At 40.5% G+C, this 17,250-nt stretch overlaps 1 protein-coding gene across 1 annotated transcript in view; it reads right to left on the bottom strand.

Annotated features, from left to right (window-relative positions):
• The window catches only part of MGAM (maltase-glucoamylase), an 84,312-nt gene extending 67,062 nt beyond the window's left edge, over window positions 1–17,250 (bottom strand). The window contains exons 1-3 of the mRNA XM_070424051.1: window positions 17,180–17,250; window positions 5,082–5,208; window positions 3,175–3,260 (exon numbers count right to left, since the gene is read on the bottom strand). Coding sequence (XP_070280152.1) covers window positions 3,175–3,260; window positions 5,082–5,208 — 213 coding nt within the window. The 5' untranslated portion in view covers window positions 17,180–17,250. The remainder of the gene's footprint in view (window positions 1–3,174; window positions 3,261–5,081; window positions 5,209–17,179) is intronic.

Raw genomic sequence — 17,250 nt, 5'->3', positions numbered from 1 at the left:
GGAACAAGATGGGGCGGGGAAGGAGAGGGAACAGACTTAGGATGCATTGGTCCTCTAGGCGGGTTTCTGAGCAACCTGTTTCCTAACACACAGTGACAGAAGCAAGTAAATGGAGATGGATCAACTTGCTGCGAACCTAGTGTGTCAAACATCCTGTTTAGGTACAACATGCCTGGACCACAACTTCCCATTCCTACTGACAAAGCAGCACGTCAAAGGACCTCTATCATCTCTCTCTCTCTCTCTCTCTCTCTCTGTTTCTCTCTCTCTCTCTCTCTCTCTCTCTCTCTCATCAACTCTCTCTAAAAAAAAAAATCAATGGAAAAAAATATCCTCAGGTGAGAATTAACAAAAAATAAAAATAAAGGACCTCTATCATCAAGCTCCAATCTACCTTTCAGTCTTAAACATTAGCTTCTCTCTGCTATCCACCCTATATCTTGGTCACATGGGACCATTCACTGTGTCATATATATGCCCCACAATTTCCTCTTCTGTCACTCAATTTACATCATCTCTTATATCTTGAAATCACTTAACATCCCTCCCATCTCTGTCAAAATCCTATGCATATCTAATTCCAGGCTTTTACCTTCCCCTTGATAATAATCTCTTCTGTTTTCTGATCCCAAGAGTATTTTTTTCTCAGGTCGTATGAATTTTTGTTTCATTTCCCAGTCATTTACTTACTTAGCTTATCTCCTCTACTAGAATCTATGACAAGAAATATATATATATATACTAGAGGCCTGGTTCATGAAATTCGTGCATGCGTAGGGTCCTTAAGCCTGGCCGGCAATCAGGATCAAACAGGTTCCCCCCTCCCCACCTCCCTGCCTCCTCCTTCCATCACTCCCTCAGTACCCTGCCGCAACTGCTGACCACCCGCCATATTCTGTGCCGCCCCCTGGTAATCATTGCATGTCATAGTGAGCGATTGAACTCCCATTCTTCCGGTCGAACTCCCGAGGGGACACTTTGCATATTAGCCTTTTATATATATAGATAGATAGATAGTTTAAGTGAACATAGCTATAACCCCAAATATTAAACTTTGTGGCATTTGGCCCCATACTGAAGTGGTTTTGTTTTTGTTTTTCTTTCTCCTTTGTATCTTCTTTTTCCTTTGTTTCTAAGCCTTTTAGTCTCTCCTTGTTTCTCATTAAGTGATTCCACTCAGCCTCTAATGGCTGCTCCAAGCTGCTGTGTATGAAAAACCAACCTCTGATACCTGACTCTGAAGGTCTTCCAAATTCTAAATCCATCTTTTATATTCAGTCTCATTTCTCCTACTCCAAGCAGGCAAGTCTCTACACTAATCCAAGAGAAGGTCAGGTTAAGATGCCAGGTGAAGGAAGGGGAGTGAACACCACAGTAGTCTTGGTAAAGTAAACTGGTCTAACCAGGATGACAGCTACCATAGCAGGCTTGCTGCCCTTCTGTGCCTGAATAGCTGGTCTAGGCACTGCTTTATCCTGTCCTGGGGATTTCCTGATTATTAACTGTCTATCAGATTAGATCTCTCTTGCCTTCAACACAGCCTCTGGGCTTCCTAACTCATTTTGTCCCATCACTCTGCTCCAATCTGCAGTTCATAGTCATTTTCTCTACTCCAATTTATCTGACTCTGTTTGCCTTATCAACCTTAACTTCCAGCTTCCTCAGAGGCCCAGCCCATCTAATCCTATGGTTTATCCCTAATCTGTTTGTTCTCTCTTTGCTGCTTTAGTTCTCTCTGACTCAGCACATATGACATTTCAGTCCATACCAAAGGCTCAAGTTGTAACAGTTTCCATACTTCCCATCTCTGTGACTTCGTCCGTGTTATGGGCTGAATTGTATCCCCAGAAAAGAAATGTTGAAGTCCTAATAGTCAGTACCTGAGAATGTGACCTTATTGCAAATAGGATTGTTGCAGATGTAATCAGTTAATATGAGATCATACAGGAAAAGAGTAGGCCCCTAATCCAATATGACCAGTGCCCTTAAAAATGGGAAATTTGGTTGTATTTTCAGAGAAAAAGAGAGAGAGAGAGAGAGAGAGAGAGAGAGAGAGAGAGAGAGAGAGAGAGAGAGAGAATGCCATGTAACAATGGAGGCAGACATTGGAGTAATGCAGCTATAAGCCAAGGAATGTCAAGAACTGACAGTCATCACCAGCAGCTAAGAGAGAGCCAAGGAACATATTCTTTCTCAGAGCCCTCAAAAGGAACCAACCCTACCCACACCTTGATTTTGGACATCTAGCCTCCAGAAGTGTTATAGGGAAAAGATAGAAAATGTCTTTTGCTGTTAGAATCTTTATTTTAGATAAGCCAAAACATCAACTCTCAAGCACAGCACAGACTGTCCCAGCCCACTGACAACAGGATGGCTACAGAGACAAATGAGAGAGTGCCATGTGCCCACACATCACCTGCAGCAAGTGTCCTTTGTGTCTAACACAGCTCTGCCATTTCAGTGGACTTCACTCAGAGGCTGCATTTTGCTTTCATTCATTCTCTAAGTGAAAGGTGACTGATATGGTAGGTTTAATATATTTTATAATCACTATATTCAGCTGGACTTCAGCTCCTGATCAAGAAACCCTGCCCTAGAGCAAACATCCAGATGCCTGCACTATCTTAATCTGGTACTTATTATCTTCTTCTTTCAAAGTATGGCTCTTGACACTTTGTCCTTATTTTAAATGTTTTATGCACGTGTATGACTTTATTGTAGATCCTAGATAACCTTTTGGAATTGTGAAAGGAGGGAGACTGACAGAGAAAGGCCAAGAATAGAGGCAGTAGGCAGTAACAGAGTCAGAGAAAATCAGTAACCAAGTAGTGTTGCCAGGTAAGAAACAAAACCATTACAGTATAAGTCCCAAGTCTTACCTGGGACATACTTACACTAAAATACTATTCATAGTTTATCTGAAATTCAAATTTAACTGGGCAGCCTGCACTTCTATTTGCTGAACCTGTAAACCCAAAAGTATCTTCCAATGCTTCCTCTCCCAAAGCTGTTCTATCATACAATCATGGACAGAGGATTAATTGGCCTGAGCCACCAAGGGCTGCATTGAAAACTCTCTGGGAGTGATAAACATAAACAAAATCCATGAAAACAAACAAAAAAGCTTTCCAGCAGCATAAACTCCTCAATGAAAACAAGACCCAGAACTCAAACCTTTGTGGGTGACTGGTCCGGGATGCAGTTTATCCGCTCCAGTTCATTGACCACGGGGCACTCAGGGGCGGTAACCGTTCCAGAATCTGAGATTATCCCCAAAGCAAATATAAAATGACCATTAGACAGACTTAGCATCACAGACATTTGGTATCCCCGTACTCCCATTATATGAACTCCACTACTGATCGGGTTTCTCTCCATGTCCTTGAAATGCATTCACTTCATAGAGCCTCACTTTGTTCCTGCTGACTGCATTCACCTCCATGCACCCCTGCATCACCTTCTACCACCAAGACCCTCCCCTATGAGACAGTGCGTTAAGAATAAGGAGTCTGACTCTGCTGTTTGATCAGAAACTAAGTCTTCCTCTTCTAGTCCAGGGGTCAGTAAACTATGGCCCGTGGGTCAAATCAGGTCACAGCCTGATTATTCAATAAAGTATTGCTGGAACACAGTCGCACCAGTTTTTTTATGTATTGCCGATATCTGCTTTTGTGCTACAATGGCAGAATGAAGTATTTGTGATAGAGACCACCTGGCCCACAGTAGCGCAAGCATGTCAAACTCACAGCCCACGGGCCGCATGCCTCATTTATTTGGCCCATGTTAGCCTTTGAGTTTGACATGCTTGGTCTTGAACATTAAGCCTCTGGCCCTACACAGAAAAGTCTGCATACTCCGCTCTGGTCCTTCACTTCCACCCCAGCGGCTGGATCACCATAGGTTTGCACAGAGAACATGTTGTCTTGAATGTTATCACTCTAACCACAGCAACCTCAGTTCTGCTTGCTCAGTCAACAGGCAGTCCCTTCTGGGTGCCAAGCCCCAAGACCAGGATGGTGGCATCCTATGTAAACATAAAGTCTCCTAAAGGGAGCCCACTGATCTAGAAACTGGCAGCTAGAATCTGCCCAAGGCCTTTGATTCAGATTTTTAAAATTAGTAAAATTTAAAAAGGCACATTTAATGCATTCTAGCATGAGGAAGCGAGATTTCTTTAAGACACTGCAGTAAATAAATAATGACATAAATTAATAAAGTTAAAACAATGAGGTTTTCAATTAGTTTTCATTATTCCAATTCAAAAGTGCTGGATTAAAAGAATTTCATATTTGTGCCAGTTTCTGTTTTGAGTTCCATCTTCAATCACAGAATTTTAAGGAGTGAACAAACTTTGAAGTTATTTCATCTAACTTCCATTGAAAGCGGAAATTGCCAGGACTGGGAATGAGATGAAGGGCCAAGGTTTCCTCTAACCACAGACTGACTGACTTTTCATGGACTGAAGGGTAAGAAATCATGAAAAACAGCACAATCCATCCTCTCCTTTAAAATAACACAGTTCAATAGACTTTTAAATTTTTTTATGTTTCAATTATAGTCTACATTTAACATTATTCTGTATTAGTTACAGGTGTACAGCAAAGTGGTTAGAAAATCATGTACTTTACAATAAACTTTTAATAAAATAACTCTGGTAGTTGTTATTTTTTAAGGAACCAAACTTAGGCCTGAAATACTTTAACTTCTTATTTAACTGCCTTTCCTATAAGGGTATTATTCATTATTACTATGTATTAACAGACCTAGACTTAGTCAATGAAATTTGGAAAATATATTTCATGTCTGTTGTGGAATCCTGCACTGTGCTAATTGGGAAATGAAAGTGTCAGAATTTAGGCCTACAATGAGTCCCTATTGAATTGCCACAGTTTGCTTAGGTGCTCCCCAACACACACTCACACACTCACACTCACACTCACACACATTCACACACACACACACACACACACACACACACACACTCACAGCAAAGAACACAAAGCACTCTTCCCTGTCACTTATGAGGATTTTGCTTTGTTAAGAGCAACATGTGGAGGAAGAACACCAGAGTTCCTTGTTACCTTTGGATTTCAAAGACTCTTTGGCAGAAAGCACAAAGAGAGGAATAGTGATGATAAACACAATAAGCAGGAGAGCACTGAGCATAAGCTCCAACGTAGTAAAATCTTTCAGCTTCGTTCTTGCCATCTATAAAAGGAGAAAACAATTTTAGATTTGAAAAGGATTTTAAATTTCCTCTATTTATTTAATATATACAGCTAGTAAGTTTTCTTTAATGGAAAAACCCAAATGTATTCCTAAGTAGATGAACAACGAATCCCGTGTACCCATTACATAGGACAAAAAAATTATCAACTCACGGCCAATCTTATCTTCATTCCTACTTACTTCTCTCCCTAACCTTGCATTATTTTTAAGCAAATCTCAGATTTTATAACTTTTCATCTGAAAACTTTGAAGCATATCACTTAAATAAGAAATTTCACAGAAGATGAGAAAAATGATATCATACCTAAATTATTTTTTAAATAATCCCATAATCATGAACTATCTAGTCAATATTGACATTTCGATCATTGTCTGATTTTTTTAAAATTTTTTTTATTGATTTCAGAGAGGGGGAGGGAGAGAGAGAGATAGAAACATCAATGGTTCATAGGTCAACTGTCAACCACTGAGCCACACTAGCTGGGCTAATAATTTTTTATAGTTTGTTTGTTGTACTCTCATAAGGATGCAAGTAAGATTTATATATTACAATTCATTTATATTTAAGTGTTTTGTAATCAATAGTGTTTGTTTTGTAGATTTTCCTACAATTTGGATTTTATCAATTGTATCCCCATGGATGCTAACATGTTTCTCTATAAACTATTAGATCTAGAGTTTTGACCATATATAGGTTTGAGTTTTTAGCAAGAATGGTGCATAGGTGGCATAGCATCTTTCAGAAGGAGACATAAAATCTATCAGATTATCTTTTCTTTATGTTAACAGCCACTGGTGAGCATTCCTTAGATCCATTATATCATTAGGAGTTGTGAAATAGTAGTGCTGGAATTCTATCACTCTTTATGAGAATTACGCCTCCCACTCAGTCCATTCCAGAAATTTCCTTCAGCACCTCCATCTTAGGACGTTGTCCTTTCTTAGGGACAGTTCTGATCCCAGACTGAGTTGTGGCCCTGACCTGCATCAGTAGCAAGTAATAGCAAGCCTCTCACTCACATCTGTCCTTCCCATGGTTTTCCCTGATATCACTGCCTTTAGCCCCTCCTTTCTCTGACCCTACTACTATCATTCTTTAAAGAGCTTGTCCTTTGCAGGTCAACATTCCATATTCTCTCTCAAACAATAACTAAAACATATCATTTGATCACTTGTGCCAAATTCCAACAGCATTTTTTAAAAGATAACGTTTACTATCTTTAAAAGGGAAAACTTGGCATCTCCTGCCATTGGCTTATGTAAGATCTGAGAACCTCAGGAAAACCTGTTTACCTAGGACAGCAATACCCTACAATGACTGTATTCTATATTTGCAATGATACTGAGATATAAGAATAGCCAAGCTTAAATTTTCAATTGTGCAGCTAACAGGACTGAGGTGCTTTAATGACACTTGCCCAAAATTCAGGACAAGTCAGTGGGACAATTAGTGGCCCTGACTCCCACCTTATGGATCTTCCTTATGATCTCACGGACTGTTAGGTAAGGGCACATCTGTCTTTCATATTTTGTGTGAGAATAAGAAATCATATAAAGCCATATTGTAGTGCAGAAATGTGCCACTCAATGGGAAGTGAAATGGATAGCAAGTCATAATCAATACATCAATCAGAATGAAGGGATAAAGTTCTCTTATTGCCATAGAAGATCTTATATAGAAGAAGTAAATAAATCTATTGTCAAGTTGGGTGGTGTAATGGAACAATTTCTAAAATGAGTTTCATTGACCTGCCAGCTTCTTGTACCCCCTTAAGTTGTCTGTAGAATCAGACATAAAGAAGCATTTGAAGGAAAAGGAGGGGAGAGAAGAGAGAAGTACAAGAACAACTATGTGAATGGGGTCGTTGGTCTTGAAGCCTTACAAACGTTTAATGGCTTCATTACTTATGATACAAAACGGTGTTATCTACAGTCTAATTCTTTTTTTTTTTTTTTGCTTTTTTTAAAATAAATCTTTATTGTTCAGATTATTACAGATGTACCTCTTTTTTCCCCCCATAGCTCCCCTCCACCCGGGTCCCACCCCACCCCACGCCCTTACTCCCCCTCACTGTCCTTGTACATAGGTGTAAGATTTTTCTCCAATCTCTTCCCGCATCCCCATACCCCTTTCCCCCCAAGAATTGTCAGTCCACTCCCTTTCTATGCCCCTGATTCTATTATATTCACCAGTTTATTCTGTTCATCAGACTTTTTATTCACTTGATTTTTAGATTCACTTGTTAATAGATATGTATTTGTTGTCACTTTGTTGTTCATAATTTTTATCTTTACCTTTTTCTTCTTCTTCCTCTTCTTAAAGAACACCCTTCAGCATTTCATATAATACTGGTTTGGTGGTGATGAACTCCTTTAGTTTGTTCTTATCTGTAAAGCTCTTTATCTGACCTTCAATTCTAAATGATAGCTTTGCTGGGTAGAGTAATCTTGGTTGTAGGTTCTTGCTATTCATCACTTTGAATATTTCTTGCCACTCCCTTCTGGCCTGCATAGTTTCTGTTGAGAAATCAGCTGACAATCGTATGGGTACTCCCTTGTAGGTAACTGTTTTTCTCTTGCTGCTTTTAAGATTCTCTCTTTGTCTTTTGCCCTTGGCATTTTAATTATGATGTGTCTTGGTGTGGTCCTCTTTGGATTCCTTTTGTTTGGGGTTCTCTGTGCTTTCTGGACTTGTAAGTCTATTTCTTTCACCAGGTAGGGGAAGTTTTCTGTCATTATTTCTTCAAATAGGTTTTCAATAGCTTACTCTCTCTCTTCTTCTGGCACCCCCATAATTCGGATGTTGGTACGCTTGAAGTTGTCCCAGAGACTCCTTACGCTAGCTTCATATTTTTGGATTCTTTTTTCTTTTTGCTTTTCCAGTTGGGTGATTTTTGTTTCTTCGTATTTCAAATCTTTGACTTGATTCTTGGGATCCTCTAGTCTACTGTTAAATCCCTATATATTATTCTTTATTTCAGTCAGTGTATGGTTAATTTCTAATTGGTCCTTTTTCATATCCTTGAGGGTCTCACTAAATTTCTCAGAGGTTTCTAGAAGATTCTTGAGTAACCTTATAACTGTGGTTTTGAACTCTATATCCAGTAGTTTGCTTTCCTCCATTTCTTTCATTTGTGACATGTTTCTTTGTCTCCGCATTTTGGCTTCTTTCCTATGTAGATAGAGTGGCCTTGTGTGCTAGGTGTCCTATAGGGCCCAGTGGCTCAGCCTCCCCAATCACCTGAAGTGGACACTCTTGGTGCACCCCTTTGTGGGCTGTGTGCACAGTCTTGTTGTAGTTAAGCCATGATTGCTATTGGTATCACTGGGAGGAATTGACCTCCAGGCCAATTGGCTGTGAGGACCAGCTGTTTCTACAATGGAAGAACTGCTGTGCTGGAGACACCCTTATGTGGCAGGACTTGCTTCAGTGGGGCTTTGGTGCTCACTGAGTCTGCCCCCTGAGTGTGTCTCTTACGGATGTGAAGAGTTGTAATCTGGTATGGTCTCACACTGACCACTGGGTACACTGGCTCTTGGATCTCCAAGGAAGTGCAAAGTCAGCCACTGCCTGAGGCCACCCAGCAGGAGCTACAGCGAGATCTGCAGATTCCTCCTTTTGTGTCTCCGAGTCCTGCACCCCCATACAGTAACAATGATTGCTGCGAGCACCTCTGAGAGAAAGCCACCCTCGCATTCCTGTCCTGATGCCAGACAGTCCAGTTTCTCCCCGTATGAGTCTGGGTCCCCAGAGTCTCGCCTGGAACTGGAGTTCAGAGCAATTGGGAGCTTGTATCTTCCTCCCAATTAAAAAAAACAACAGTGCACCCAGTTGTCAGCCTGTTTCACGTGCACCTCTACATCTCTGCACCTCCTACTGGTCTCAATGAGCTTTTTTCTTTCCTTCCAGTTGCAGAACTTCCACTCAGCCAGCCCTCCCATGGTTCTGGATGATATCTGTTCTGTCTTTCAGTTGTAGTTTTGATGTGGTTGTGAGAGGCAGCAATACAGGTGTTCACCTATGCCGCCATCTTGGTTCTCCTCTCCCCGCCACTCCTATCTGAGAATCACTTTGAGAATTATGAGTTCATCAATTTATTTAATAATATTGTATGATATTAGCCAATGGGGGGGAGTGGCCAGTATAAATTGAGGACAATGAAATAAGAGATGAATATGAAGTAGGAGGCAGTAATAAGGAAATATAAAATAACATACTTGGAGAGAGTAGTGGGGGAATAATTGTTCCTTTGTGAAAGTTTTCAACCCCATCAAAGCACCACTCCCAACACCTCCAGTATTTCAATGCACCCTCTCTACTCCTGACTCAGTTGTGACCGAGAATAAGTTTTCTAAGGCTTTTTTCCCATTGATGCATCTACTTCCTTAATTTACAACACCCCTCTTCTCTCTCAAATTGTGAGCTCCCAGGGCATATGAGTTATACCTGCTTATTTCTCTTAATTTTCTTCCTAATTACCTATTAACAGTATCTCAATACTTATTGACTGATAATATTTTATTTACCAATTAAACATTTACAAAACACCTACCTACTTCCTAATTATGGTATCCATGAAAGTATTTTAGAGAATAAAATGATGATGCCTGCCTTAAGTGAGCTTAAAGTCCAATACTATTATTTCCTTCTACCCAATAAAAGTGACGTAAGTTAGAAAGAGTACTCTTCCTTGAGAACTAGCAGACCTGAATTTTTTTTTTTTTAAATTAAATCTTTATTGTTCAGATTATTACATTTGTTCCTCTTTTTTCCCCCCATAACTCCCCTCCTTCCAGCTCCCACCCCACCCTCCACCATCACTCCCCACCCACTGTGTTCATCCATAGGTGCATGATTTTTGTCCAGTCACTTCCCGCATCTCCCACACCCCTTTTTCCCCCAAGAATAGTCAGTCTATTCCCTTTCTATGTCCCTGATTCTATTATAATCACCAGTTCATTCTGTACATCAGGTTATTTATTCACTTGATTCTTAGATTCATTTGTTGATAGATGCATGTTTGTTGTTCATAATTTGTATCTTTACCTTTTTCTTCTTCTTCCTCTTCTTAAAGGATACCTTTCAGCATTTCATATAATACTGGTTTGGCGGTGATGAACTCCTTTAGCTTTTCCTTATCTGTGAAGCTCTTTATCTGACCTTCAATTCTGAATGATAGCTTTGCTGGATAAAGTAATCTTGGTTGTAGGTTCTTGGTATTCAGCACTTTGAATATTTCTTGCCATTCCCTTCTGGCCTGCAAAGTTTCTGTTGAGAAATCAGCTGACAGTCGTATGGGTATTCCCTTGTAGGTAATTGAGCCTCTTTCTCTTGCTGCTTTTAAGATTTTCTCTTTGTCTTTTGCTCTTGGCATTTTAATGATGATGTGTCTTGGTGTGGTCCTCTTTGGATTCCTTTTGTTTGGGGTTCTCTGCGCTTCTTGGACCTGTAAGTCCATTTCTTTCACCAGGTGGGGGAAGTTTTCTGCCATTATTTCTTGAAATAGGTTTTCAATATCTTGCTGTCTCTCATCTTCTGGGACTCCAATGACTCTGATATTAGACCGCTTAAAACTGTCCCTGAGGCTCCTTACACTATCTTCACACTTTCGGATTCTTTTTTCATTTTGCTTTTCCAATTGGGTGTTTTTTGTCAAATCTTTGGTTTGATTATTGTACTCCTCTGGTCTAGCAGACCTGAATTTTATTCCTCATTCTGCCAGATGACCTTGAGAAATTTATTTAAGGTTTCTGGTCCTCAGCTTCCTCATTTGCAAATTAAAGAGGTTGAACTGGAAGATCTATAGAATTCATATTAAAAGCTGGTATGAGTGAATCACACAAATTGCTTGCTTTTTTACTCCTCCAACTCACAAAAGATTCCTGTGCCAAACATTTCATTACTATTTTCCTTCATCATATTCCCATGTTCTCCTTCTCAAAACATTGAACATGCTAACTACAGCATGAGAAGACCTGAGCCCTCCCATTTCTTGCTGCAATGGCCAAAAGAATGTGCTTAATACTCTAGAGTTTCAGCTTTCTTATCCATGAAAGGAGAATTAATAATATCTACCATTACTATTGCCTATTGTCACTTTATTGTGAAAATCAAATAAAACCACTTTAAATAATAAAGTGTTGTGTGCCATTATGTTATTATGTATCGTAGAGAAGATAGTGGGCGCTGGATAAGAAACAGCATGTTCCTAAGAAACTCATCAATCCCACATTCTGTGAGTGTGGCACTGGACCTCACTCAGCACTTTTAAAGGGCAAATGCGTATTCCTAGCTGCTGCCCTCATGAACCTGTTCCCATATGAGGGCTCTTATCTGCTTAAGTGCTTTATGACTGCACGTGTCAGGTGATTCACGTGTTATCTGAGACACAGAACAAAAAGCTAGGAAGAAATAGGAGGAGCTTTGAACAGTCTTGCCCATTCAAGGTCCACTTTCTCCACCAACCCACCCACGGATCCTCTCCCAGCCTGCTTGTAAATTACATCATCTTTACTCAAAAAAAAAAAAAAAAAAAAAAAAGACACATCTGTCCTAGCCAGTTTGGCTCAGTGGATAGAGCGTCAGCCTGTGGACTGAAGGGTCCCAGGTTCAATTCTGGTCAAGGGCACATGCCTGGTTTGTGGGCTCAGTCCCCAATAGGGGGCATGCAGGAGCAACCGATCAATGATTCTCATCATTGATGTTTCTCTCTCTCCCTCTCCCTTCCTCTCTGAAATCAATAAATACATATTTTAAAAAACAAACAAATACATCTTCTCCCTTCTTCCCTCAGGTTTTAATTCAAAGCTCCCCAACCTTATTGTTTGATATTTCCTTACAGCTTCATTCTCCACCTAGTCAATGTGTCCTCACACAACCTCCACATTCTTCTCAGCCTTGCTCAGTCCTTTGCCCAAAGAGTCAATGACAAGAGGATTTGTTTCTCATGCACTGGATGAAAAATTGCTGTTTGTCAATGGAATGCCCTCTTACCATAGGGAAATGGGGCTGGACCCTTCTCAACAACAAGGATTGCCTTGTTTTTCCTAATATCAATTACCCAATTCTGTCTAATCTTTCTTACCTGCCCTGTACTCGGTACCTCACCTTTTTATAAGATATCCTGTAATATTAATGTTGCATGTAAAATTCCATAGAGATTAATAATCCCCCGTGTCTGGTATAATTAAATTAGGTAATGAGATAAAGAGTGATCTGATGGTCACGCAAAAAGAGGAGGTATCAGAATGCCTATCAAAGTGACCATGTCTTTTCTCTTTGGTGGTTGCTAATAGTTGTGAGATAAGTGATTATTTAAATTTTTCCTTGTGTTTGTTAACACACTGTGTTAGACACTCTGAAGAAAAGGCACCCACACATTGCTAGCCAAATGGTAAACACCATATGCTCAATGAAGATTTGGCAGAAACTGCTCAAATTATTTCTACCCACAGTTTGGAATTCCATTTATAGAAATTTAGCCCATTAACATATATGGACATGTGGGAAGCAATGTATGTACAGATAAAGGTTTTCATTGTAGCAGGACATGTAATACTTGTAATAGCAAAAAATTAAAAATAGTATAAATATTCATAGAGAGAAAAGAGTAAAATGTGCAATAAAATAAAATTTAATAATACCCAAAATCGTGATGTGGTGGTTTAAAAATAAAAAAGCCCACAAATTCTTTGATACTCCTCCCTTCAAGAGGTGGAGCCAAGCCCCCTCCCCACTCACTGAGGGTGGCTGAACTTAGAAGATCACTTCCAACAAACAGAACATGGTGGAGGGGACGGAGTGGGACTCCTGAGACTCGATTATTAAAGGCATTGCAGTTTCCTCCTCCTTCTTTCTCTTGGATCACTTCCTTGCTCCTTTTCTGGGGTTATTTCTTAGAGAAGCCAGCTGCCATGTCATAATAACACTCAAGGGGCCTATGGAAAGGTCCAACAGCTAGCAAGAAACGGAGGCCTTTAGCCATCAGCCACGTGAGTGAGGCCTCTCAGAAGCGGATCTGCCAGCCCCAGTCAAGCCTTCACATGACTGCAGCCCAGGCAACATCCTGGCTGCAACCTCATAGGAGACCTGGACCCAGAACCACCTACCTAAGCTGTATTCTTAAGCCATAGAAACTGTGAGATAATAAATGTTTATTGCTTCAAACTGTTAAATTTTGGGGTAATTTGTTACTCAGCAATAGATAATTAACACGGATGGGTCAATATGACTTTTGAATAATATATCAATTGCATTTAAAAGTATCTGTTTGCCTCTTATTAAAAGTCCTTTTGTATCATATATTCAAATGTGGTTACCTGCTCTATGGTGCAATCATAATTATTTCTAGCTATAAAAGAGAAACATTTCCTTAGCCTTCAAAAAAAGAAAGCCCTCAGCAGCATCTTCTGATTGACCTTCCTTTCCAAATTACAAGGATACAATTTAGGAAAAATCAAGATCAAAAAAATGGCAAAATAGAATAGGAAGTCATTTAAATAGCAAGCCTTAATTGTCATCAATGTGTGAATATCTATTTCATATAACAAACACAAATTGTGCAAATTTCATGGCAATGATAATCACAGCTAATGATGTTTGTGTGACTGTGGGAAGAAATTTCAGAATTTGTTGCATGCAATCCTCATAACTCCCTCAGCTAGTTACGGCCACTAGCCCTGCTTTCAAAGGAGGGGAATTAAGCTTCAGAAATGTCAGATCACTTGTCTGATGCCACAGAGCTGATAAGGAGCAAAGCCACAACTTGAACACCTGCCCTGTGACTCCACAGCCAGACTCTTAACCATTACTCCTTGTTCAGTGCTATAATGTCCCCACTGTATACAAGCTAACATTTTTGTGAGATGTGGTTTTATCAAATAATGTCTGGATCATTAGCCAAGTACTTAGAATGTGTGGCGTACTATGCGAAGCACTTACGTGCATTATTTCACTTCGGCTTCATAACCATCTTACAAGCCAGGACTGCTATTATCCCTGCTTATAAATAAGTTAAGTGAACCTGACAGAGGCTAGATCGACTAGGTCTAGACCTCAGAACCAGGCTTCAAACCAAGCAATCTGAATCTACTGCCAACTTGCACAATGCGATGCAAATGCAGAAAATCTATATATTCATAAATAATTAGGGCTTCAATTAAGAGGAGGTAGAATAGAAAGATGCCTAAGTCCTTCCAAAGACAACCATTTAGTTAGAAGGCTTATGGAAAGAGAAGGAAACAAAACTCCTGCAACATTTGTCTCCATCACACCTGGGGATTTAGAAGTGGATCGTAAGCATCTAGTATACTTCAGGTATGGCCACAGGCCTGTTTTAAATTATCTGCAAGGCCAAGGAGAATGAGCTGCTGACACACCACAGTACTCATTGGGTTATCAATGCTATGTCTTTGGTGGAATGGGAGATCTCACTGAAGTTTACTTATTCATGCATCAATTATTTATTAAGCTTCTACAATGTGACAAGCATTCTTCCAGAAATTGGTTATACAACAACAACAAACAAAAAAACAGATAAAAATTATTGTGTTCTTTTGGGTACCCAAAAGAAACAGTAAATCAAATAAATATACAACAAGTTAGCCTGTGATAATTGGTACAGAGAAAAAGAAAGTGGGGGTGGGGAAGGTGAGGAATATGTGGATGAGGGTTGCAATTTTTAAAAAATATAGTTTTTATTGATTTCAGAGAGGAAGGGAGAGGGCGAGAGAGATACAAACATCAATGATGAGAGAGACTCATTGATTGGCTGCCCCCTGAATGCCCCCTATTGGGAATCGAGCCCACAACTCAGGCTTGTGCTCTGACTGGGAATCGAACCTGGGACCTCTGGGCCCATAGGACGACACTCAATCCATTGAGCCACCATAGCCTGGCGAGGGTTGCAATTTTAATTAGGCTGTCAGGGGAAATCTTATGGAAAAGGTGCAAATTATTTTTGTACATAAATTGTGCAGACTCCGATAGTAATATTTTCCTCTTGTACTAAAGCGGTTATATGAATAATTGCCAAGCCTCGTTTTCCTGGTACTGTTATAACTATTTTTAGGCAAAGTAGATAGGTAACCCAGGTGGGGGCCCAGTTTATTGAAAGGGCCGGGTAAATTCATTTGGAGAAACTGGATAATCGACTCTGGTCTTTCCTGGATTACAGCAGTGTCTGATTCACACATGGTGAGCTAAGCCTTTCTTTTAAAAATCCTCAGTAACACAAGATAAGAGATATAGTAGAAAAGAGAGGGTTAGTTTTACAGGAACTGAAAATAACTGGCAAAGAGGACCCCAGCAAGTCATGGCTAGTCCTCCAAAATCCGGGGCACAATTTACTTGGTTGGTCCATTGTCTCCAGCTACTTAGAGAATAGGAGGGAAAGAGTAGCTAAGGGCCTTCTTGTTCCAAGTCTGGTCACATCCAAAGTGCAAAGATCTGAAAGCCAGCTCTGAACCTACACAGCTGTGTGACCTTGGAAAAACTGCTTAAGCCCCTTGGGCCTCAGTTTCTCCTTCTGCGCCACAAAGGGCATCATCTCTAGAAGACAGCTGTGACCTCCTATGACCCCAGCACCAGGTGTGCCAAGGCTTATCTTCCTCATCACATTCAGCGATTGCCTGCTACGCCCATTTTAAATGAACATTGTATTCTTCTAAGTCCATCTGCCCATTAGTGTTCCATGCTGATGGAGCAGTTTGTAAAGTTAGTGACTTTATCAGCTCATCGAAGCTCTTTTGTGAGAGAATGCCAGAAAAAAAAATCACTGGCATCTTGGGTAAATGTGAGTGAAATAATGAGGAGCTATCTTAAAAGTAGGGGTAGGGGACACAATGTCCTTCCATTTCATTCTGTCCCTGATAGCACCTTGGCTGGACCCAGCACCACAAACCAAAGGCCCTGCCATCTCTCGCCCTCCCAGCCCACCACACATACACTCACTGACACAGGACACCAGACAGCTTGGAGATCAGGAGGTCCCTTCAGTTCAGATCCTACACCAGGAACCTAATGGGAGCCTATTCTAGTGAAACCTATGGCTTTGACCTGGGCCTCCCTCTTTTTCCCCAATAGTAATTCTTCCTCCCCTACTCAGTGGCCAATTAGAAGTGCCCACATGTGTCTAGCTAGACCCTGTCAACTAATTTTAAGTTTATATCAGAGAGGGATCAGCAATAACCCATTACCTTCCCACCGTCCCCTCGGTGCTGCTGTTCCATTTCACACATACCTGCCAGTCCAGATACTGCCTCTTACCCTCATGCCCTCCTACATGAAATCTCTCACATTCCCCACTGCACACTGCACACCAGTGCGTGCACACATCCCAATATTTCACATGCATACCCTTGGGCTCTTCCCTATAGAAATCCTTTATTTGAGCAATAAAGGCACACAACGCACAGGGACATAGATTTCTCAAGTTCCTGACTATGATGAATTCACTAATTGCCACTCCTCAATCACAATCCTACATCCTTATAAAAGGAAATTCCCAAGTGCTCTAATCTAACTCCCAAATTTTAACTGCTTTCCCTCACTTCCCCCACCATCTGCCCAATCAGAAAGAATTTCTACCAGCTACCGCCCCCCCGAATATTAAACCATTCATCACAACACACACACACAAAAAAAAATAAATAAAAATAAAAAAAATCCAACACAGGTTTAGCTAAAACAGAGCTTGTAGACTCAGCCTGGGTCCAGAGGAACACACTCATACAAGTGTGCGCACACATAGACACGGACACCCCCAAGAAAAAAGATGAGTGAGTTGAATTCTGTTTCACGTATCTGTGTGTGTAATTTTGAGACTTGTTGTGGTGTATTTTTTATCTATGTTTAACAAATTAACAAGGGCCTTTTGACTAAAGCAGATCAACGCGAGTCCACACACACACATACACATCTACAGCCACAGTGAGCAGTTTACAAACGTACCTCGTCACCGCCCAGCGCAGCTCCTGCTCCGTCTGAAGGGTGACCTGGCAATAACCGCAGAGGCGCACACA

This window comes from Myotis yumanensis, unplaced genomic scaffold (genome assembly GCF_028538775.1).
Source record: "Myotis yumanensis isolate MYYU_CA2020_CCGP unplaced genomic scaffold, mMyoYum1.0.hap1 SCAF_9, whole genome shotgun sequence".
NCBI classification, from domain to species: Eukaryota; Metazoa; Chordata; class Mammalia; order Chiroptera; family Vespertilionidae; genus Myotis; species Myotis yumanensis.
The sequence above is the reverse complement of the archived record's forward strand: the minus strand, read 5'-3'. Positions and strand labels throughout refer to the sequence as shown.